This window comes from Fundulus heteroclitus, unplaced genomic scaffold (genome assembly GCF_011125445.2).
Source record: "Fundulus heteroclitus isolate FHET01 unplaced genomic scaffold, MU-UCD_Fhet_4.1 scaffold_201, whole genome shotgun sequence".
Taxonomy (NCBI): domain Eukaryota; kingdom Metazoa; phylum Chordata; class Actinopteri; order Cyprinodontiformes; family Fundulidae; genus Fundulus; species Fundulus heteroclitus.
This window is the reverse complement of record NW_023396613.1, coordinates 268031-293764: the sequence shown is the minus strand read 5'-3', so window position 1 is coordinate 293764 and position 25734 is coordinate 268031. Positions and strand designations below refer to the sequence as shown.

At 39.9% G+C, this 25734-nt stretch overlaps 2 protein-coding genes across 2 annotated transcripts in view; one reads left to right on the top strand and one right to left on the bottom strand.

Annotated features, from left to right (window-relative positions):
• The first annotated feature begins 577 nt into the window (after nt 1-577).
• calml4a (calmodulin-like 4a) lies at nt 578-7595 on the top strand. Its single transcript, XM_012850854.3, has 5 exons — nt 578-685; nt 784-814; nt 1012-1152; nt 2095-2283; nt 7337-7595. Exons 1-5 carry the CDS (start codon nt 683-685, stop codon nt 7432-7434), a joined length of 462 nt encoding a protein of 153 aa, XP_012706308.1. The 5' UTR covers nt 578-682; the 3' UTR covers nt 7435-7595.
• A 6155-nt stretch (nt 7596-13750) lies between these two features.
• LOC105916372 (A disintegrin and metalloproteinase with thrombospondin motifs 7) overlaps nt 13751-25734 on the bottom strand; it is a gene marked incomplete in the record, with an annotated part of 219136 nt that continues 207152 nt past the window's right edge. Inside the window, 2 exon segments of the mRNA XM_036129684.1 lie at nt 13751-17461; nt 17464-17573. Of these exon segments, the coding sequence (XP_035985577.1) occupies nt 17327-17461; nt 17464-17573 (245 nt within the window).

Below are 25734 nucleotides of genomic sequence, written 5' to 3'. Positions count from 1 at the left end.
ACATTGCCTGCAGTTGTTATATTAGTTCACCAAATGTTGTTATTTAGATTAACTGGACTGTTTTCATTCTGGATGTTTCTATGATCTTCCTGATAATATTAATTACAAAAGGACAGAAAGTACTAGTTGATTCTTGGTTTTAAACAAAGTTCTACTTTCCCCTCATTTGTTATTTCTGTATGTGTTAAGCTCCGACTACAAAACATGGAGTATATATATATCGTCAATGTATTCTGTCATCTCACTGTGTTGCTCTAGTTTCTATCCCTTCTACCTGCTGAGGCTGCAGAGGTTTGGAGCCTATAGCAAGCAGCAGGGTTCAGAAACTGCTGCGATAATGGATGGAGACAAACAACCACTCAGACTGCCGCCCAGAGCTGTGACTAAATTACCGGGATTGGAAGTAGCCTTAAAATAAAACCATTATTTTTGCACATAATCACAAAGCTTTCATGTTGAAATATTTGGTAATTCTCTGTTATGTTTGACACCTCTTGTATTCGGGAGTGGTAAGGAAATGGCCGGTGCAGCTTGTTGGATCTGGTATCAGTGTTTCCACAGCAACACGTATTAAATTGCACTACAGTCCAACGCCGGTGGACTTTAGACAGGCGGAGGGACGGGTGACTTTAGTCATACGGCACACTCTTCTTCCTGGAAGGAAACGTTAACAGCTTTAGAAATGGTAAGGGCACGAAAGTTTCTTTTTCGCCTTTTTATGTATTTTAAATGCATCCGTCTTGTTTATATGACAACTAATACTAAGCTGCTGTCGCTCCACAGGCTAAATTCTTTACACCAGCTCAAATCAATGGTAAGATTTATGTTCTTTCCTTAGCTGGTTATTATACAATGATTTATTAAACACTTTCTTGTTACATAAGGATCCAATTCTGTGATCCTCTAACCACCCTTATTCTAATTAGTCTTTACGTGTGGCTTCTTTGCTGTACTTAGGAACACTTTGTGTAACGTCTGCTGATGACATGTAACTCTGTTTTCTCTTCGCAGAGTTCAAAGAATGCTTCTCCTTGCATGACAAAAACCAAAAGGGTAAAATCAATTCAAAAGATCTGATAACAGTTATGCGCTGCCTTGGTACAAGCCCCACACTTGGTGAAATAGAAAGACATCTTCAAGTTCATAAAATCGGTACGTACAGGGCGCAGTTCATCAAATGTGAATAAGGATTGAACTTTAATGTCTGACATTGAGGTACTCCGTGGACCACAGTCACTGTGGTAGCATTACAATTACTAAGAGACATAAAGAAGCCTCTTAAATACGTTTCTAACCAACAAAGAACTGAGAACAGTAGCACTCCTAAGAAGGCTGCAGTTATTCTTACTCATTTTACTCGTATTTTGCTTCCCATCACTCACACTTTCTCAGAATACATGAAGATGGTCTAGATGAGAAGTTCTCCCAGATTGCTGAGGGTCTTTCCGAGACTTTGTCTCTCTTTAAAAATCATTTTAAGTTCAGAACCTGACCATTTTAATGGGATCTTATTTGTTAAGCTTTGAATCATTTAGGTACAAAAAAGGGCTTTTAAACTCTGTCAGCTTGGTTTCTGTACTTAACAGCCAAATTAGCTAAGAATTCATTTGAAATGGGATCTTAAGTCACTTTGTTTCCAGGAGCCTGTCTCAGACAAGCTGTTCCCAATTATTTTGCTGAATCTTTGAATATATACCAATTAACATTTCCAATAAGGATAAAATAGCTATTTAATCTATTAAGCTGTTTTGAGTCTCTTTTTTAAATTTTTGTACTCCTTAACATTATGCTGTAGTGGGTGCTTTTAAGGCTGAACCTTCTTTTTGTGATCCCACTGGTCCACTTTCCTAATTTAAATAAAAATAAATTAAAAATACCTTAAACTATTCAGGTTAACTATTGATCACAACCATTTTAAAAAAGATACAAGAAAGTCTGGAATAATCTGAACTACAGTTGATTTAAAATCATTGTAAAGTAATGTATATGGAGACATCTATTAATAGTTACAATGAATTAAGAAGACATGTATATGTAATTCTATTTCACTTTGTAACGCTCATTTGTTTGACTGTAAATAAAATGTCTGTTTAGGAAAGACAGGTGAGATAGATTTCTCTACATTCCTGAACATGATGCACAGACAGATGCAGCAAGAGGATCCGAAGAACGAAATCCTGGAGGCCTTTAGGATGACAGACAAGCAGAAAAAAGGATCCATCCAGGCATCTGAGCTGCGGGCCAAACTCACCACATTAGGAGAGAAACTCACAAACAAAGAAGGTAAATATGTTGGAAACGTGATGTATGCTGAGTTAATGTGACCAGAAATCTATAATTAAAAACAATAATGTGCTATAATGCATTATTATTAACAACAATGATAATAAAATATCATTTCAATGATCAGTTACTGCGATAAACGTGATATTTAATAATTGATTTAATAATATTCTTTGGACTATTTAGTATTTTGAACCTTTTTTAAATTCTATAAGTGAAAGCATAAAAATCCTAAAAACAGTTGCATGGCGGAGATGGGTTGCTTCAAAGAAGAGATAAAATGGCATATGTCCTCACATTTAAACATAGTACTTTAGATAACACAGATACCAGGACGTAGAACCATTGATTTCATTCCAGACTCCCTCTTTTATCCTAACCAGCAGTTTACGGTTCTTGTCAAATTTGCTGCGTCTTCAGTCATTTTTGCAATGACAAACAAAGTGGCCACAGCCACTTTGGCTTTTGAGCTCAGCTCTGCGACTCCCAGACAAGCTGCTCGCCTCAATCTGCCACAGTTTGCAAATGTTCTTTCCCCATCTGTCCAAAAAAACATTTCTCTGTCCAAAAACCTATTTCTCCTATGAATACTGTGTACTGCAATGTGACACCAAGCAACTAGTAGGGGCGGGACTCACCCTGCCCCCTTGCGGCGCCAGATAAGTCCACAGCAGTCAGGAACATTATACAGGCTTTAATACTGGTGTTGCTGTGGATTTTGGTTTTATGTTGACTGGCCGTTACTATTATGGTTCCTTTGATGGTAAGTCAAATGCTGCTTGCGTTGACAGGATGTCATTGCAAAAAAAAAAAAAAAAGATCTTAAACAATAGCACGTGTTGTATTGGGCCTTTTGTATTTGGAATATTACTCTAAGATAATAGAGGATTCCTTGGAAAAGTTGTCCTTCCTTAAACTTAATCATTAGTCTTTCTCCATCCATCCATCCATCCATCCATCCATCCATCTTCCAAACCGCTTAATCCCTCATGGGGTCACGGAGTCTTTCTCCAATTTTCTTATTTTATGTCCTAATTACCTGCCAGGTGTGATTATAAACGCTATTTTTAAATTACAGAACATCAATAAGTTAAGGCTGTGGTTCCCAACCTTTTTATGTCTCCCTCCCTTTTTGCGTTATAAGACGTTTGCAGATTTTTTTTTACACCTCAACCAAAGAAGTGCAATAATTGACCAATTTCAATAAGGTACAACCTCTTATGAATAACAAAACAAAAAAAACTCCACCATAACAGTGTAATTATTTTAAGTGTAACTGTGTTTTTTTCTTCACATTAACATTAATACATTTTTCAAACATTACTTATCTGTGCAAAAATGGGTTTAAAAACATGAGCAGCTCCCTGAGACAAAGGTTTATTGTGCAAAAACCTTTAATCCTCACATCTTTTCAGTGACTGGTGTGAGCCTGCTTGTTGCTGCAGATCCTCTCAAATCTGGGTTGCAGTTGTGAAACTACAACCTTCATTTTCAAACGTCCAGCTTTGATCTGTACTCCGTCTTGATTGAGGCCACTGCAGAAAAACACGAGAAGGATGTGACAAAAGCAGGCAGTATGGCCGGGGCTCTCCTACCTGGCAGTGGCCAATCTTTCCCCACACCAACCCAACACGCAGCTGCTGTCTTTGACTTGAACTGCAGCCTCACTTTAATCCGATGTGACATCCCTGAATTCCTCCCGCTCCTCTCATTGCCCACCGTTGTGCCGGTCTAAAGGCAGGATGTCCTTCGTCATGTTTTCTAGGCTTTGGCTTGGAAGGAGATTAGTTTGGAAGCATATCTGGAAATGCTTCATCTTCTGCTTTGCGTTTCTGTGGGAGCCCACATTCGTTTGGAGCGAGCGTGGCACAGCGCGCAGCATAAATGTCTTGCCAACCCAAAAGTTGCTGGTTTGATTCCAGCTTCCTCTTGTTGTCTTGGCAAGGCATTTAACCTGTGTGTGAATGTGAGTGCTCTTGTGTGCGTGACTGGGTGAATGTCGCGGCTCTAGTGTCACGTTCACCGATTCATCGATTTGGGGAATCGATGTGTTCTTATCTAAATCATTGCTTTCTATAATTCACTTAGATTCCCTAAGGATTCAGTATTTCTCGAGGCGTTTGCACCACATTTCCACCCTTCCAGTAAAGGAGCTGATCTTGTCTGCCAGGTGAGGGAGGTGCCCTTGAAGCTGGAGATTCAGTTCCTTCAGCTTCCCAAAGATGGGATAGGTCGGCTTCATCGAAAAATGTTTCTCAGTGAACTTTGCTGCACCTTCATACATGTGCTCCTCCTGCAGAAACGTGCAGATTTCCTGTTGGAGCTCACACATGCCCCCGTTTAAGCTTTACCTCGCGTTCGCCGTGAAACGGCACAGCTGATTGTTGCGCTCCCACCTCCTCACACACCAATAACATCGTCCAAAACCTGGTTAAGTGCGGTACTCATCTGCCGTGCTGCTAGAGCTTCTCTGACTGCGACGCTGTGCATTTGGCGAAGCCTCTAATTAGTGCCAGCAGCCTTTCACGTTGTCCTCGCATGGTCTGTTCTCCATCGCTGCAAACTCGGACACAGCCCTCCCCTTTTAGCACATGTGTTGTCAAGTAATTATCTATTAGAACAAATTGATTTTCAGCTGTTGTTCTGCTTGCAACATACGGAATAAGCTTACAGCCTTTGTTGACTTCAGTAGCCTCATCCACATGATAAGCTAGATGGGCATCTTTTAGTTTTTCTGTGAGTTGGTCTTCCAGGTCACTTGAAATAACACATACATCTTCCACTGGTGTCAGTGGACAGGGGGACAGCAGTCAGTTTTGCACTTGTCTCATTAATCATTGTTGACACCATATCTAGTGCAGCTGGGAGGATAAGCCCCTCTGCTGTGGCCTCTGGGCTTTTGCAGCTGGCAATCCTGTCCAACCTTATATGATGCTAGTTGGGTATTGCAGTTTACCGATGCCGTTTGTTTAAGCAATCTTCCTGCCTGGGGGATTCTTTGAGTTTTCTCTTAATGTATTGGCGTGGATGGCTGACTTACATGGGATGTAATGTATCTAAATGTGTTTTTGATTAGTTTTGTTTCATGCTGCCAGGCACCAGAGTTTCCAGACAGTGGACACAGACAGGTCTCCCGTCATCTCCTGCCACATTAGCAGTGAAACCCAGAGCCATGTCATATTTTCTCTTCTTGGGCTTCGGCATTTTGCCACGGTCCCCATTTGTCTTGGATCAGGTTGTACCTGACGCGTTGCCTATTTTTCTTTTTGCCCCCGTAGAGATGTAGAGATGTCCGTGACTCCCCAGACCCTTGCTTTTTGAGTCAGACTCCTCCGATACTCCCATTAATTCCATGCCTGCGCTGTATTTTCTGGCCTGGAGGTGCGCCCCACAGATTGAAAACTGCAGCCCTAGTGTAAAGTGCTTGGAGTGGTCAGTGTGACTAGAAGGCGGTATATAAATTCAGACCATTGACCATTATGCCAGCAGTGTCCAAGCATCCATTTACCCCCCACCCCCCCCAATGTCCTGCCTTCAGTGGCTCAGCTCTGTGAGTCCCACCCCCTATTTTTGTGCTTACTTTTAGACGAGGAAATTGGCCTGTTTCCAGGGAACAAAAAACGTTCTAGATCACATTAAAAGCCCGAACAGGGCATTTGGAGAGTGCCACTTTGTCAGGCTACAGTATCTTTAATACAGCTGGCTGACAGTTTAAAGCTTCATCGTTTCTACATTGCTTTTCTGCTAATAAAGAACCCGGTTGAATCTGGCTGGTTAAAAGTACCTTTCGGTCCTCCTTTTTTAAAAACTGTCCTGGTGTATATTTTTGCAACATAAAAACGTGGCTTAGAAAAACCAAACTGTCACTGTTATTTACATATCGCCCTACATTTTACAGACACTAGTGGAATATTTCTTGTGTCACAGTCATGAATTCCAAGCTGAGAAACTTGATGGGTACGACACACAGAGGGTTGCTAATGTCTGGGTAAATCTCCAGAGGTAATGTTGAGCCTCTCAAAGCCCACTTATTCAAACAGTTACTGGCTTCATGTTACTCTAAGCTCCGTCAGGGGGTGGGCGTCACTGGGTGGTTGCCATGCACATTAAGCAGCTCATAGTTAAAAAGCTCGACTCCGTCTCAGTGTGAAAACAACATCAAGTTAGTGGATCCCCTGAACTACTGAATATTAATGCCACTTCACTAAAAGAGCAGACAGCAGTGCTTCCAACCTTAAAAAAAATGCAAACAGTGGAGGTAAAACTGACACACTGTACTGCTCAAATACAGCTGTGTTAGTATTCTGGGCATATTTTCTAGAGCTTGTGAAACTTTATGAAAAGCCAGATTAGTAAGACTTTTATAAGATCTCTTCTTTGTCATTGTAAGGAATTCTTAATCACGCCTTGATTGCTTAAGGTTATCCTGTTATCGTCATTATTCTGGTACATGTACAAAACCATAATTAAGATTACACAACTTTTAGAAGTTACTTAAAAACTATGTAATTTAAGACCAGTTTACAAGTGACAGAACAGTCTTGAGTGACTAGTCAGACCCATACTGCGTTGGGTACATCGAGATAAGTGTAACACTCATCTGAACAATTACTTTGAACTTTTTCTTCAAAAAATAAATTTTCTTCCCCTCTTTTTACTCACAAGAGCACAGACCTTGTGTTGCCAGATCACAAAACATAACACTGGACATCACAGAATCTCCATTCTGGTTGCATATATAGAAAGATAATTATTCTATGAGACTTGAAGTTTATATGAATCTAACTAGGAAAACCAAAACTGTCATCAGCTCTTCCCATCCAGCCGTACACGAGGCTTTCAGTAAAACCATTACAATTGTTTATCAGTTTCAACATGGACGTCAACTTGAATTTGTTGGCAAAGTGATGAACCATAAAAGAGCCACAAAAGCTTTAATCGACTGAAATACTTTTCTGAGGTTGGATTTCTTTTAATGCATAGTATGGACGAGGTTTTTCTTAGTCCGAGTCTAGGTTTAAACCTGTTAATTCTCTTTTCTCTTTTTCTTCAGTGGACGACCTCTTCAAAGAAGCAAACGTCAGGTCTAATGGCGTTATCAACTACGAAGCGTTCACCCAAATGGTGACGCTGCCACCAGTCGACTATTGAGGATCTGAGGTCAAAAATCAACAAGCTGAAAACTTCACAACAATGACTGATGGAAAATTAACTTCAGACACTGAACCTGATGTTGAAAACTTGTGTAAATTAGAGTGACAGACCATGATTATAATTTAATTATGCAATTAAAACATTTACCCTACCTTTGAGCATTTTCTTCATGATTTCTAACAGGCAAGTTCCTTTGGCACTGGACATTGTTAAATGTACCATTTAGGTTTGTAGTTTCAAAATGAAACAATTTTTATTTAATCTGCTTTGAACACAAATGAGTTTATAATTTGTATTTGTTTTGTTAATAGAGGTCTATATATACAGATATGTAATACAACAATCATAATAAACAAAGACTAGTTATCAGAATGTTCTCATTTGTTAAAAGTATTTCCATTTATCAACAAGTTGTTTACTGATCAGAAATGAGACAGGCATCTCTAAAAAGAATATAGAACAATGTAAAAGGACTAATAATCTGAAACAAACTACGTTTTTCTGCTTTTGTACCAGATTTTAACAAAAGCATGATGAAATTCATACATGGAGTTACAACAAACTCTTGCTGACCAGTGTTTTGCATATTTGCACTGATATCTTGACAACTTATTTTAGGCGGTGAGCTCCAAGTCTTAGAGGTTGGAAGGCCTCCTTGACATTTAGCTCCCTCCACAGATTCTCCATCAGATTAAAGTCAAGATTCTGGCTGGTCCACTCCAAAGCACTAATATCACTTCCAGTCAAAAGAAAAAAAATACATAAAATCAGAACTGCATCTGCCAGGGTATGAAGGATTTTAGACATAGTGTTAAACACTTGTCTTTCTTGATAAACAGACTTCTAATGCAACTGGTGACGTTAAATTTGCACAATCAATTATGTGAGATAAACAGGAATGACACAAGGAATATTAATTGAACACACTTACTGAAAAGCCTTTGTTAGTCACGTTGCTTCAGGATGTCTCCTGCATGGATAAAGTAGTCGCATACACTGTTCAGATACACATTCCTGCAAAGAAACCCTTTTATGCACTCTGATCTTCAGCTCCTTCTGTCGATTTTCAGTTCGATTCGAGAGACTGACCGGGTCATTCAAGCAGCTCTTTCTTCTTTGGCTTTGGGTTCAGGATCATTATCTGGCTTAAAAAAAACCAAAACAAACCAACGGACAAAAAAACAACTTTTTCTTTTTCTGTTTTCAGTAGATGGCAGCAGATTCTTATCAGGAATTTCCAGATCCACGGTTCCATTCATCCTTCCCTTCATTATGTAAATTCTGCCTGCGCCATATGCTAAAAAACATCAGTGTGATGTTCCAAGGTCCAAACCTTGCTGTTGGGATGGTGTTTTTGTGTTTTTTTCTAATTTCACCTCAAAAAAAGATTAAACTTTTAGTCTAACTGGATCAACAGGGAGTCTCACGGTATTTCACTGGTTTGTTTGATCGCTCTGCAGCAAACTCAACAGGCTTCAGCATGTTTTTTCTTTAGCAGTGGAGTCCTGGGCAGTGATTGTGTATACAAGGCATGGCCGTTCAGTACATTACTAGTAATAATAGTTTTTTTTTGGTACCAGCTGTGTCCAGGTCTGGGTATTTCTTTGAGCTTGAAAGACTCTTGGTTATTCTGTGGGGAAAATGTCTGTTTATAATACCACCATAAAGTTGTATGAAAAGCCGTTGAGAGACCCTCTTGTTGTTATGAGAAACCGTCTTACAGGCCATCATTTTGGTTAGCATACATCACTTCTACATTAAACATCCGCAGTGTTTAGTAGGTGTTAATGAGAAGCTTAATAACGGCTATAATCCTTTTTAATACCTCACCAACAGTAGCGAAAACAAATATAAACAAAACATAAAACATATTTTTCACTGCATCAGCAGAAATGCTGTAAAGCTAAACTCCCGTGCAGTTTTCCCTCAGTGACACAAAATCAACTGCTACCACGAGCTTGCCTGAGTGCTTCTTAAAGAGGCTTTATACGATACGATCAAACTATCGCTGTAGGGGGTTGCAGTTCATTTTTAATGTCTCTGATTGTTATGAACACAACCTTAGGAAAATAAACCTAATTATTTAGCACCCATTAATGATCAGAAAGCCATGCAATGTGTTACTTTTCTGTTGTTGACTGCAGATTTTCCAAAGGAAAGCTCAGCTTTTTGTCCTTTTCATGCATGGTTGTATGGTATGAAAATGTTGACCCCCAAAAGAAAACGCAAGCGACGGTATAGATAATAGATAGACGGCTTGATAAGCCTCCAGGTTTACTACATTTTTATCTAGCTTGGCAGACAGAGAATGTGAAGCATGGATATGCAGAACTATATTACTATACATAAATAGTCAGTCTCTCAGAATGAATATTTATTCAACCAATCAAATTGATTATACAGTCAATTATGTTTATTATTAATTGCTCTATTTCATAATGATTTAATGAAATAAAACACACCATGCAAATGAGATTAAACAATAGGCTGACACTAATTCTACACTAGTGCCACAGGGGGGTTCTGAATTTGAAATGAACTAACGAACTAAAACCTAAGCTGATTAAAGGTTTAGTGTTTATCAAACGTCATAATGCTCTGCCAGGAGTTTATAGGTTCTCAGGGACTAATTTTGCAGTTTGAGGGGGTGGAGTTCGAGTGAAGACGGAAAGAAAATAACTTACTGCGGGTCACATGAAGTTTGCTCCTCTGAGCCTCTGGGATATTTGCTCCATGGTTCTGGCCCCTCAGCCTCAGTCTCAACTTTAAGATCCAGAAACTGATCAAGCTGTCAGGAGGTAGGCAGGTAGGAGGCAGGTAGCCTCTCCTGCTACTGGCTTTCAGGGTCCTGATGCTTTTAACTTTATGCTCCTAACTGGGAACAGAGTGTTGTACTTAATGAAAACCAGAAAATCCATTAAGGGAAGTGGAACATGATGTGAGTTTGGAGGAAAAATTCAACTAAACTTTGCTTTAACTGTAATGAATGGGAGTGAACCCGGTATTCAGCCAGACACAAGTGGAAACTTAAGGAGGTTTATTAAATGAAAGGACAAATAGAAACAGTCCATGGGAGAGTCCTGAGGGGAAACAGACAGGATGAGCGGAGGATGAACAGAACCAGACCGAGGGGAATAATCCAGAAGGGAGACAGACTTAGGTATCAGTCCAGGCTGGGGACTGCAGGAAACAGGTCCACCCAAGGTCCGGGAAAACTGGCAACCAGACGGTAAATTTACAGACGGGCGAGGGTCGGGTACACGGGCAGACAATCCAGGATAGAACAGAGCAGAATCTGAGGTCCAGAAGCAGGTCAGGTCCGACAACCAGGCAGGCAAAACAGGAACATACAGGAATCGGGCCGGCTCGGTAATGTGAAGCAGATACAGGTCAGGAACAGACAGGCAAGCAAGACAAGGATCGCTGGAAGTTCTCACCGTGAGGATTGAGACATTCTGGCAAAGAAGTGACAGGGGAGGCAAGTTTAAATAGACAGGTGGACAGGTGAAACCAAGTGACTCTAATAAACTAGGACAAGTGGAGGTAATCAGGGGAAGTGAAGTGACTGACAGAGAGAACAGGCTGACAGGATAAGTGGAGAGGGAAACAAGAACTAAACTAAACCAATCCAGAAACTACTACCACAAAGACAGGGAAATATGCCAGGGAAAACTAAAACAATAAACAAGCTAAAATAGAAACCAAACAAGACAGAAATATAATCTAAGACAGGGAAGTAAACTGACTAATAAAATAATATATAACAAAACAAAACCCAGAATATGACATTAACTTCAAGTAAAAGGCAATTGTTAGATATTAAATGAGGCTGCCGGATGCTGGAGCTGTTGAAAGCAGTTACTGGGGAAATGACACATGATTGACAGGCATCGTGGACGTCAAAGATGTGGCATCAATTATCTCAGGGCAACACTACACAGGGATAAACTTGATGTCTCACAGTATGGCAGATAATGCCCCAGTAATGTCCACTTTCTACTGACGGCGTGAGGGGTGTACCGCTCTTGCAGGGTGTGCTCCTGCTGACATATAAGAAGCTGATGTAACCTTTATTCTGGGCGCGCTCTTCTTTTCTTCCCGTGTCGAACCGGTTTATAGCCTCAGCACTGAGCTGTGGCTTGTTTAGATTAAAAGTGTTGAAGTATAGTTTCTGTTTCGAGAGGGATTTCCTACTAAAAGAAGTTATTTATTTATTCAATGTGTGACCGCTCCTCTGGGGTAAAGGGACCGGGCAAGGCCTTACAGCCATTAACACCATTTATCGCATCAGAATCTCAAGAGGATGGAGAGTCCTTGATTCTTTATACTGTTCCTGCGCTTCAGTTTCTCTCCTTTTTTTAAGTTTCTAAACTTAGCGTGCTAGTATCTGGAGAGTTGCCACGGGGTGCTGATTGACACTTCTTTTGAGCACGGCACTTCAGGCTCATAATTAACTATACATATTAAATATTTAGAGCAAAATCTTTATGGGATGCAAAGTTGTTGAAGCTAATCTAAGAGATCCGTCAAGGATATTTTTATGGGCCTCGAGGGCAATTGTTCTTGTGGGTTAGAGATGATTTGGTTTGTTTGTGAAGGAAACAAACGTGATGATTGATCATATACTATAAAATACATACAATAGTATGTATTTTATAGTAGTATATAATATTTCTAAATATGAAACATGCGCCTGGATAACAAATAAATGAAGTGCCAACATTTTGCAAACATATTCATGAATGATAATCCAATAATGATTTAAGAGTTCACAATTAAACTGTTTAAAAATGATGCTTGATCAGTCAGGAGACAACTAATTTATGATGAGATTAGTGCAGTCGGTCGTTGTATTTATTTAATCAAGAAATTTGAAAAATTACATGTGCTTAACCAAGCAAGGCTTTTTAGGGAACATGTTTTCTTCTTTTCTGTTTCACTGGCTGCACACACATTTCCAGGTGTAAACATACATCTCTATTGGGAATACATGAATTTATTAAACCCATCTAATACTGACCAAAGCAGCTGGAATGTTTGGATTCTGCTAAGTTTAATCACGTCTCTTTGCAAACATAAATGCATGTAACAAGTGGAGTCCTGTTCACTAATTTATTCACTAATTAACCTTTTCTAAATTAATTCCTTAGGTGCATCAAATTAAACAGACATATCAATTGGTTTGCATGTTTCATTTTTTAGTAAGTAAACCATAAAGCCAGATGTATTGACTCACCTGCCTTGACTTGAATATGAACTTCAGTGGCATCCCCTTCTTAATGCACAGGGTTCAATCTGACATTGGTCCAGCCTAGAAGAGCTTCAAGTCTTCTGGGAAGGCTCTCCACGAGGTTTTGGAGCAGGTTTATGGGGATGTTTGACCATTCTTCATGAAGTAAATTTCTAATGTTGTACCCTACTGAGAAGGCCAGGCTTTCAGTCTCCGCTCTTATTCATCCCAAAGGGTTGAAGAGAGGGCTCTGTTCAGGCCAGTCAAGGTCATCCACACCAAACGCTCTCATCCATGAAGACATGGATGAGACTTTACACTTGGCACAATATGGTCAGAAAACTGCACTCAACACGTTGCATTGCACTTGGTGATGTATGGCTTGGGTGTAGCTGCTCAGCCACGGAAACCCGTGTCCGTTTGATGTTTGACGCTCTGTAGCGATCGACTGCAGAAAGTTGGAAACCTCTGGGCACCCTGCGCCTCAGCATCCACTGCTCTGTCATTTTACGTGGGCCACCGCTTTGTGCTGTCGTTCCCAGTCTTTTCCACTTTGTTCTAATACCGCTGACAGCTGACCCTGGACTATTTAGGAGAGCTAATTTCACAGCTGGGCTTATTGCACAGGTGGCATCCCATCACAGAACCACGCTGGGATTCGCTGAGCTCGTGAGAGCGACACATTCTTTCACAAATGCTTGTAGAAACAGTCTGTGTGCCTAGGTGCTCGATTTTATACACCAGCGTCCATAGCAGTGACCTGATTTAGATTCATTGGATAGGTGAGCGAATACTTTTGCTAATAGTGTCTTTCGTGTAAATTATAAATGTATAATACAGCTTTAACCTATAAAAAATAAATATTACATTGAATTTTATTGAATGTGTCTGAGAACTGATATATAGGAGGCACCTACGCTCCAGCTGTGAGTTTGATCTGTTATTCCTCATGCATGCAGTCGACTGATGAGAGCATGTAGTGGCATGAATCACATTTTCTTCTTATCAGATTACTTCTTATTCTCTATAGCACTTCTTCACCTGAGGCGTCAAAAAGAGAAAAGAAAAACTGCAGCAAGTGGGGCGGTTTTGTAAAAAGGAGAATTGTTTATTTCACAAGAGTTGCCGAACAGGAAGAAGGAACAGTGGTTAGACAGACCATGTTTTTTTTTATTAAAAATTATTTTCTCTCTGAAAATATTCATCAGTTTAAAAAAAAAAATCATTACATCAAGTTATACGAGAGCAGAGGTACAAAGATGTCATGTTACATCTGAAAGAGGCATATGTGTACATGTTCCACCACGTCTGACTTGGTTTATATTAAATGTTAAAAGGGAGAAAATGCAGAAACATATGAAGGTACCACTGCTGCCGTGATGGGATCAGACACATAAATCCCAGCTGGTTCTCAACTTTGTGGGAAAAGAAAAGGTACATTTTCAAAACAGAAAGAAAAAGAGAGAAAAAAGAAAGACATGTACATATATGGTATATTACATTTTTTTTTTACTCATTAAAATTATATGATGTGATATAATGTAGTTTGATGGTATTTTTTGGGTTTTGTTTTGCACCAATTTAAAACAACCAGTAATCTAACATGCTAATTTTACTTCAAACCAAGTGTTTAGCAAAGATTAAAAACAACAAATGATCCACTACTCAAGTAGAAAAGGCACTGGGCCTGCCAATACCCGATACTGACACCAGAACAAGTGGAGCCTATACAGCTCCTAGCACCATGTTTTTCCTGCAGCTTCTTTTAACGTTTACACTGAGAGTTTTGAAAACCTGTGTGGTAAAGCCAAAGTGTGACAACTGTAATGTCTAAAACGATTTCATGTAGGCTTTCTACTAGCTACAACAGATGATAAAGCACACCCTCAGTGTTTGACTGCGGTGTTACACCGCCTGCTGTTTTTCTGAACTGAGAGAAATGACAGAAATAGCAGAAAGAGGAATACTCTGAGAAACCAAAGCTTAATAAAAAAAAAAGGGTTTGAATGTAGGAATTTGTTTCTGCTTCATAGACTGCATATAACAGCTGGACAAAGCCACTGAGCTTTCACTGAGCTTTAGAGATGAAGCCAGTGCGGATGCTGCTTTAAGTGAAATATCTCTGATAACCTCCATGTGCTGACTCCAAACGTTTGACTCCTTTACAGGTTAGGTCCCCCCAGAGCTTCCAGGGCCGTATCTGAGCTGGGATCCTGAACACTTTTTAAGGGTTCTATGGGAAACCAGGAAACCGATATTTAACCCATTTAATCGTTTTTAACATCTTTTACATAAAGTGTTGGACTCCTCCTTTATGGTGTTCAGAGTCTCTGTTGAATATCATCACAGGGGGACAGTTTATCTACACAATCTACACAAATAAAATCTGCTTTTTTTTTTTGCAAAACAAACATCCAAATATAATCAATAATTTAAAATGCTGTTTTCAAATTGGAATTATAATGATCTTGAATTATCTTTCTTATAAATGAGCTTAAATTATCTTTCTTTTAAGTTAGCTTTGTGCTACTATTGTTATGTCTCCATTTTCATGCTACTGATAGTGGGATTGTTGCACTCCCCACAGATACCTGCTCAATAGTAAATACAGAAAATAATAAGCCTGCACTTGATCTGAATCTTGTTTCCCAGTTTTCAGCTCTGGCCACCATTCGGCTGGATACCTGATGCCAAAACATAATCCTTTGATGGCAATTACAATTTGTTTTGTATTTTATGAACACCAATCAGTGTGCTGCTGGTTTTTCTAAAGAATCACTTCTATAAAGAGATAAATACACATTTTCCACTTTCAGCTCTCATCTGACATAGTTTAGACTCACTTTCTTTTTTCAGATGTGATCATATCTGGATCACATATGAATAATATACATCATATACTCTTAGGAAGAGTTGAAGCTCAAAATTATGATGATCAGAAGAGGAGCTTTTAACAATTACATTTCAGAAGTGTGCTCTTATAATCATTATTTCTGTTTTATGAAAAGCTGCAAAGTTGGCACACCAATAAAAATCCCCGAGACTATTTTATCTTTCATAGAGTTGTTTTAACTGGGAAAGTGCCAGAACTGATCCTGTAAAATCTGAAGGCTGAGTTAAAGTGATACAAACTCATTCAGATCATAATTAGCATTTCCTTTTGAAAGGAACTCCCATTTTCAAATCTTTGGTAGATAAAAAGACCACATGCAACCAGTGATCCAGCTCAACCTGTTACAGGAATGTTTCTAAAATATTAATAAAAGGAGAAGTGAGGTGGTTTCAGCTTTCAGAAACTAAAAAAAAGAATGTTTTTTTTTAACAACATAACTCTAACCAATGATTCTGTCACACAAAGTGTACTACACACTGTGTAACTTGCATGAGTTCACAACAAACTATCGCTAGGTGTAGCCAACATAAAATCTTTAAGGGATTTTGCCGTCACATACATCTTTGCTCCATCGCTGCACACAGGTCAGAAATGATTTAAAAGGGTCAGAAGCAAAACCCGGTGTTCTAGCTATAAACCTGTGATAATTTCAAAAGCCTGAGAGAAGATTCCAGATAAACAAACTGATAAACCTCCTGCTAAACGTAGCGGCGCATTATTTACAAAAAAAACTGACTAAAAATCTTAAGGATCCATTTGGCTTTTGGTTGTTTTTGGTTGTGCCTTATATCATTGGCTTAACCCCCAAAATATGAATTGAAATTGACGACACACTCCCTTTTTTTCCCAGCTGTAAAACACAGATTATTTAAAAATCTGTTAAAAGTATACAGAAAGGATTAGCTGTTCACTACAAAATTAATAAAACTGAATTTAACCGTCGATAAAACAAGCACTGTTCGCCAACCTCAGCGTTCCCTGGACAAACATTCAACTTTTGTCCATTTTTACCCAGGTAAAGGCCATGGAAGCACAGGGGGGGTAAGAAAGGTCTCAGAAAGCAACCGTGGTTCCTGGAAAATGTTCCTGAGATGGAAGCGTGCTTTTAGAGAGTCTTTAGGATGGAAGTTTTGATTCAGAGCAGCACATTTCCTCTTACTTTTATACAGCATTAAAATAAGTCCCACAAATTGATGCAGTTGTGAATTATAGGCCCTGTTCACACGTTGTGAGCTCTTGCTGTCCTACAGCTGATAACGTGACAATTCTGTCTGGGTAGCGTGAGCCTTTACTTTTACATCATGCAACAAAACACTTAAAAGGATAACCTGGCAAAATATGGTCAAGCAGGTAAAGTGTGTAAGGCCCACAATACAAAATGAATGATTATAAGTAAAACAGAACTGCAGCTGGCAAAAGCACCGGATTCAATGAAATACTGAATTATCAGTTATGCACCATCTCTTTTTCGCTTCCCAACATGTGTACCACGTCTTGAAAACCACTGAGCTGTATGTTGTAAGGTTCTGCTGCTGTCGTTAAATAAAAACAAATATTACAGTTGAAAACATGGAAATTAGTGGCTTATCTATATGTATATTAAAGCATTGTAACTGGCTACACTGGAAGAATTTTATCTAAAGTATAACACTATACTCTGCGAAGCAGACGTCGTCAAATTGCAAATTACGTCAAAAGTGCGGACCCAAATATCTACATTCTTGGTTTGCTGCATTCAGTCCAGCGCATCTTTCTGTGCCTGATTGCTAATTAATCTGTTGCTCAGCAGAGATCGCCAACGGCTGTCTCCTTGTAGTGACCTGTGGTTTGTTACCCCGTGGGTGAAGCACGCGGGGACAGAGGGACCTCAGCGGCGAGACGTGCCGCTGATGCTGGTAGGCCCACCGCACGTCTTGCAGCACTGCGCTCCCATGTTGGGCAGGCGGCAGCGGCCGAGCGAGCGCAGGGTCAGGCAGAAACGAGACGTCAGCCGGTCGTGGTGGCACACGGCGCCTGCGTGGAAGACAGATAGACACGTGCTCAAAACCTCAGAGGGAGCTGCAGCTGCATCGTTACACAACTGGCTCTCAGCGCAAGACCAGGGCCGTTTTCATGCCTCGTTATCTTTAAAAGCAAAACTGTAACACGAAGGGATTTTAAGGATTCTGAAACAAAGGTGGCTTAGCTCAAACCCACAAATGATTGAATTTTCTAGGCAGCAGTTTCATGTTTAAGTGATTCAAGTAAAAAATAATAGAGGGCATGTTGAGCTAATTCTCTGTCTAGGCCAGACATTTAGATTAAGGGGAATTAATGTAGATGAATGCGAAACAAAGTGTGTGCAATTCACTTATATGCTTCTGTTAATCCTTGAAATTATTAATTCCCCTAGCTCATGTAGCCTTAATGGACACTTTTCGTTTGACCGACATGTTTCTTCTGACTGGAAGCAATGTTAACATCATTGGATGGCCCAGTCACCGTTATGGCAAGAATCTGAAAGAATATGTGGAAGAAGTTGAAGATTAGGGTGACGACAACCAGGCCTTCCAATGTTAAAAACCTGGAAAGATGTTAAAATACCAAACAACTGCTCAGCTATTACAATAGCTGCATAAAGCATATTATCAACCGAAACTTATTCTCTCAGGTTTTTAGATCAAGTCTTATAAAGGGATTCTAAATTTTTAAGTGCACACAACAAAATATATCATTAATGGATTTTTGTCATGTTGCACTTTTTTTCTATTTGTGAACATTTTGTAAAGTCGGCGCTTATGGTATGATTGGACTTTGTACTAAATACACAACAAATGCAAACAAATCTACCCTGGTATATACAGCGCACTGATAAAGGATTCAAAATATTTTACAACTTTGATTTGCTTTCAAAAGTTTGCTGGGAGATCAACTGGAAATATGAAGGAAAAAACACTCTGATGTGACATTTAAATTGCTAATAGTGAGGCCTGGAAAAAGAAACAAACAGATATTTTCTAGTCAGATTAGTATAAATCATTTATCTTCTATGACTGATTTATAATGAACTATATTTATAAGGCAGTATTTGACAAAGTGACATTGGGGCACCAGTGGAGAACCAGTGGGGCGTCAGTGGTGCGGGAACTTGTAGTTTGTCTGGTAACCCGCAGGTTGCTGGTTCTAACCCCGCTCCGACCGTCTCAGTCGTTGTATCTTTGGAACAGACACTTTACCCACTTTGCCTGCTTTCGGTGGTCAGAGGGTCTGGTGGCGCAGATTGTGTGGGCAGCCTGGTTTCTGTCAGTCTGCCCCAGGGCAGCTGTGGCCCAGGGCAACAATTAGTGATGGGTCGGGCAACACCGATGCGTCGACGCATGCGTCGGTCTCATAGAGCGAAACCCGTGCCGATGCGTGTGTCGCTACGGAAAAGTCACGTGACCGATACAGCAACTGTTTCGGTCACGTGACCAATACAGAAGCGGTTTCGAGTTGATTGATGCGCCAAACTGTGTATATAAGGAAGCGCATCTGTCAATGGGATGCATCTGCCAAAACAATCTTGCGTGTTTTGCGATTAGACAAATTATGGAGCTCCCGCAACCAAAAAGAAAGGTTTCTGCTGTGTGGAACCACTTTGATGTCATTTCGGAAAATAAGGTATTTGTTTTAATTTCCTTGTTTCATCCTGTTCCTCTGAGTTTCCACTTGATTTTCTGAATAGAAATTCATTTCAAAGTGACCTGTAGTTTACTGTTCGTGTTATTTTCTGCAGGTTAAATGTCGCAATTGCTCAACAGAGCTTTCATATCTGAATAACAGCACCTCCTCAATGCTGAGGCATTATAGGGCCAAGCATGAGAATGAAATCCATGATACACCCATGACAAACTCAGGTATACAGGTGTTTTACAACTTACTGACTTTGATTTCTTGATCATTCCAATTAATTTATACTTTTCCATTTCAACCATCAAGCTTCCAGGAAGCAGATTCTAGATGAGGCTGTGCTTAATTTCATTGTGAAGGACTGCCAGCCCCTCAGCGTTGTGGAGAATGAAGGGTTCAGGGAGCTGGTTCAGCTCCTTGAGCCCTCATATGTTTTGCCAACCAGAAAGGTTTGTGTGGACATTATCTAAAGTGGTAGTTTATTTATCAAATTTATTTTAAATGTATTGATTTTTCTTCTGGTTTGACTTTGTGTGGTTTTCAGACCATCAAACAAACTTTGGCCAAAAAGTACGAGGAGGAACGGGAACGAGTGAAAATGGAAGTACAGCAAGCTGTGGCAGTGAGTATAACCGCTGACATGTGGACATCTGTGAACATGGAGGCTTACTTGGCTCTAACCTGTCACTACATTAATGAAAATTTGCAGCTGTGTACATCTGTGTTAGGTGTGCAATACTTTCCACAAAGTCACACTGCTGACAATTTGGCCCAAGTAAAAAAGGCCATGATGGAGGACTGGGCCATAACAAATAAAGTAAAGTGTCTTGTGACCGACGCAGCACCAAACATGATTGCATGCACTAGACAGCTCCAAATTCGGCACTTAATTTGCATTGCACATAGTCTCAATTTATTAGTTAGAAATCATGTGATCAGATCCCCACTCTTACATCCATCAGACACAAAGCCAGGCACATTGTCACATACTTCAGATCAAGCACTACAGCCAAGGAGAAGCTTGCTCAAGTGCAGCAACAGATGGGGCGACCAACCCTGAAACTTATCAATGAGGTGCCAACACGCTGGAACAGCACATATGAAATGCTGTCAAGGCTGCATGATGAGAAGGAAGCAGTGTGGGTATCTCTGGCCTCTCTAAAAACAGATTTGACTCCACTTACAGCTGATGAGTTTACCATCATAGGAGAAACACTACTTGTGCTTGCTCCTTTCCATCAAGCTACAGTGGAGTTGTCTGCAGAGAGGCGAGTGTCAGGATCAAAGGTCATCCCAATGATGAAAATGCTCTATATGGCACTTGAGCGTAATGCTTCAACTTTGCACACTGACACAGCACGACACCTACATGAACACCTGAAACGTCGAGTTACAGACACTGCTTCCAACCTGGAGTCATTAGGAGTGTTGACCCTGGCGACACTTCTAGACCCCAGATTTAAATCACTCGGGTTCCACAGTTCCTCCAAGTGCAATGAGGCCCTCAGCAGACTGCGGACAGAATGTGCCTCAATAGTTGGAGGCTCAAATGAGCCACAGCCGGGAACATCTTCACAACAGCTGTCTGCCCCCACTTCAGGCATGATATTGAGCATTATTTTTTGTTGTTTGTAAATCATGTACTAAAATGCCAATTTGTTTTTTTGTTTTTTTTAGATGACCTCTGGGAACATTTTGATCTTGAAGTGGGGAGGCAGATCAAAAGTGCCACAGCTGATGCCATCGATGAGGTCAATAGATTCATGGCAGAGGGCAATACTGCGAGGTCCCAGGATCCTCTTGTATATTGGAAAAACCACAAGAGTGTTTATCCAAACCTCTTCCGCCTGGCCTTAAAATTTTTGTGCATTCCAGCATCATCTGTGCCGTGTGAGCGGGTGTTTTCCACAGCTGGAGAACTGATATCGAAAAAGCGGAACAGACTGAATTTCAAAACGTTGCAACAACTTATTTTTTTGAATAAAAATTTGTAATAAATAAATATTTGAACAAGCATCTTCATTCACATGTTTAATTAGAGGCTATTACATTATGATACAGGTTCTCATTATTTATTGACTGTATCTAAAATATCAAAGATGTTTTAATAATATTACAATGCACCATACAATGAATTGCATCATATTAGTGTATATAATAGGTCCTCAAATCAGTGTCAGTTAACTCTGTCAACTAGGTTACCTGTAGGGATTTTTAATGTCCAGCAGGTGTCAGTATTCAGTGACACAGTATCGACACAGTATCGACACAGCTTGGTTATGTGTCAAAACGTTTCATGACGCCTCATCAACCCATCACTAGCAACAATGTAGCTCACCACCGTCAGCGCGTGAATGACTGAATGTGGAGAAAGGCGCTCGGAGGTTGTCAGGACTTGACAAAGCCATTTAACATAGAGAGTGCAAGTTCAAAAAGTTGCCTTCAAACCTTGTATTTGGGAATGGACTGAGTGCTTTACGGACTTTATCAAACTTTCAATGAAAGCCACTCAGAAATACATGGGGAGCGCTGTTTAAATCGGTTTAAAGTTTTTTTTGTGTTTTTTTTTTCTTCTGCAAAAAAGTGTGAAGGACACGGTTTGAAGCAGCTGAATGTAACATCAAAGGCAAATGGCTGAATAGTATATTAAACATGTAATACAGCCTTGAAAGTCTGGCTTTCTGACGTGAGTTTACCTTGTAAAACTTGAAACCTTTTCCATGTTGAGTGGAGTAAAAAAAAAAAACGATACGCATAAGAATAAGAATTAATAAAAAACATTTTCTAATACAAATGAGAATAAAAATTGAGAAAGTGTTCTTTTAACAGTTGTCGAGGAACACAGTGGAAAAAGCAGGTAAGAAATAGAGAAAATAGATTAAAATGTGTTAATTTCTCACAATTAGTCCACATACAGCCAACATGTTTATTCTGTAATTTATAGTTTATATCTACTGGTTGACAATTAGTTCTACATTCCCCCTGTTTATGATCAGATTAAAAATCCAAAGGCCTATTTAAAGTAAAAGTCAGTCTTTCCATAACATGAATTTTTTTGTACAATTCCAACCTGCTCTTCTGTAGCACCGCCTAGACAATATCTGGTCACTGCTTTCCACTACTTGCCACAAATATTAGTACTTTTATATTAAGTCCAGATGTTAAATTACTATCTAACACGCTGAAATTGGTATTACACCGAAATCTAATCCCAACCACAAGGCCATTATCGAGTCATTATTGGACAGTCCCAAGAGGATATGGACACATCTGATTTATTAATACAGTTTCTCCAACAGTAAACCTGTTTAGGGAACTAAGTTTTTGATTGTTATTTTGTTGTTGTAACATACAAATAATCCTGCCATACATTATTCTACTTCCTTTTTCAACTGGAAACAGCTCTGCAACCTTATTCTTCAGATGTTCTTCCTTAATATTTTAAAGAATGCCCTTTTAGGTTTGGACCATGGTGGCCTAGCGGTTAAAGCATTGAGCTTGGGTTCCAGAGTTTCTGTTCAACTCCCACAGACTACCACTCTGGGCCCCTGAGCAAGACCCTTAAGCCTCAATTGCTCTCCATTGGCCGCACAGTGGCAGCCCACTGCTCCCCAAGGGGATGGGTTAAGATGCAGAAGTGAATTTCTCCATTGTGAGATCAATAAAGGTAAATTATTATTATTATTTATTAATAAGGATAGCTGCACCCTGCAGCTATCCTTACATAAAACCCTAATTGAAATTCTGGATTATTCTCTAAATGTTTGAGTTTGGCACAGTCTTACAAGTAGCAGGATTGTCTGCCTGTGAAGCCTTTCTGTTGCAAAGAAACGACAGAACAAGTTTCCAAAAAGGTAACCAGAGTAAAAAAAAAACATGTGCAAACAACCAAACAATTGATTTTCTAAATGGTCCAATCATGAGGAGGATTCGTCAGCGAAAATATTGTTGCATCGGTCTTTTGCTGAGTTGTTCGCAAAAAACAAACTAACAGAATTCCAGAAACCAGATCCAACTAATCCCTAGATTTGTCTTTTTGTTGTTTTTTTTTGGGGGGGGGGGGGGGGGCAGTTTGAAAACAACATGACTGATCACAAATGTGTATTGTAAATGATAAAAGCATTTCTGGTTTTGAAAAAGAAAGAAAAAAACTTAGTCACTCTATTTGAGCCAAGACTCAGAGGAATCTGCTGCCTTCTTCAGGAGATTCAAAGATGTGAAAAACTTGTGCAGACGTCTTGTTTGGATCTCACTTGATCAACTTTCACAGCTGTTGAGCTCAATCTGTTCTTTCAATCAGCTCATTGTGTTGCAGGGGTAAAGTTTGTTTTACCATCCGACACTTGGTTTCCCTTGAGCACCATAAACTACCCCCCCCCCCCCCCCCCCCCAAAAATAAAAAAAATAAAATAAAAATCTGACAAAACAACCCACACTTTCCTGCTGGAATCTGATGATTCATAACATGCCTGCAACAGAAAATGACTTTACCAGGCCCCAATTCTGCTTGATGCGCAACTGTGCTGTGGCAATCTAGGCATGCAGGAGACGGCGATCTATCTCTAAGTACTGAATATTAACCTTCAGCTGCGCACCCTTTAAATCCGGATAGATCTTCCCCCAACAATGTGCATAAGGGGTGCAGCATCAAATCATGGCTACCACAAAAGATTTCCAAAAACGCTTTAATTTGAGAATTTAGAGTTCAAATGCTGTGGGAGACAACAGACAGCAGGTGGCTAATGTTTGAAGCATCTGTTTTGAAGGGGGAGACAATGAAAGGGAAAGAAAGAAATCATCTATTTCAATGACTGCACTCACAGAATGGTAAAACTAATGATTGTGATGAAGGCACGTTTTGAAAATATTTCATCCAGACAAGACTTGTCAGTAATTTTGGTTTATTTATTAAGACGTACAAGTTACAGCAGCCTTCACGGTTGTTGCCAAACCTGTTGAAAATATGCAAATAAGTAAGTGAGTAATTGTTTATTGCAGTAGCACCACCTCACACTAAAGCAATTAGAAAAATGCAACCTTTAATTCAAGGTCACTTACGCAGTAGGGCAAAAAACATCACAAAATAAGTTGCTGTGTTAAAAAGTACTGGTGCAACGCTGATTGACACCCCCATAAACTAAGTGCCAAAGAGCAAAATACACATAACGTAAGATTTTGTCATTTGTACTGTATTTTTTTTTTAAAGATTGATCAAAGCTTCTTGGCAATTAGCAATCTGTCATCCCCATAGCAAGTACATTTTATTTCTATGGCCACTTTCTCAGGAAACTGTCACAAAGTGCTGCACTGTAAATTACAATTTAGAACTTTCAAAAGAGAAATTAAATAAAATATATAAAAAAAAACATCACAATGTGAATGGAAATATTACTTCTTGGGTTCTAAGTTCACCTCTGACCTATCGCCTCCTAAGCATGTGAGCAGCTGCAGCCTGGGAGTCGACTTCACACTCCGCTTCTGTTTGTCAAGGTCAATGCTTGTGTATTTCCTGTGTGGGAGGGTAAATGTTTGGATCATGAGGTGTTTGTGGTACATCTTACGCAGCCGGTAGAACAATGTAAGAGTAGGCGGTGGCCTCAGGTTCGGAGCAGACCAGGGCAGGGAGCAGAAGCTGGGGCGGGCTGCGGCCTAGCCAAGGGTGTAATTACATAATCTCTGCTCTGTGTCTCAATAAAATGCTGGAACTTGATGGGATCATCATTTCCTTTTATTTAATAAGTAACCGAGGGATCGGTTGTCATTATTTCACACAACATACAGCAACATACAATCAGCCGTAGCAGCTCTGGGACTGGTGAGGCTAAAATGCGTGTTTGATACGGAACGTCTTTAGTTTCTTTTTCAAAGCATCGACAGAGTCCAGTGTTGGCAGGTAATGCGGCAGCTCATTCCACAGCTTGGAAAGATCTGTCTCCTCGGGTCCTAAAGCGAGCGTGATGGACCATCAGCAGATTCTGCTCTGGGGATCACAGGCTATGAGTTGGGGTGAATCAAGTCACAGATGTAGGGAGGGGCCTGCTCATGCTATATGTCAGAACTGGAATTTTATTATTTATTTATATAGTGGAGAAACTCTAAAACAGGGGTGATGTGGGCTCTTCTGGTTGTTTAGCTCTTTTTTGCGTAGACAGGTGAACAGGCTGTTACAGTAGTCTAAACGGGACGAAACAAAAGCATGAATCAACATCTCAAGCTCATTGTTAGAGATGATCGTTCGGAGCTTAGAGATGTTGGAAGAAGCAGGTCTTTAGGAAATGTTTTGTATGGTGTTCTACAGACATGGCTTCATCAAAAATGATTTTGTGGCCCGGCTAGAAAGACCTGGGGCAATAAGAAGAGTTTCAGTTTAATTTTAGCTTAATTGTTAACAATGTATAGATAGTATGTTGCAGGAAAGCCCTGTTTCTCACAGGCACTAGTAGACATGGAAAAAATAAGAAATGCAGCATTGAAGGTAAGTTGATTTTTGTTGATCTTCATAATAGCTATAATAATGTAATTACCT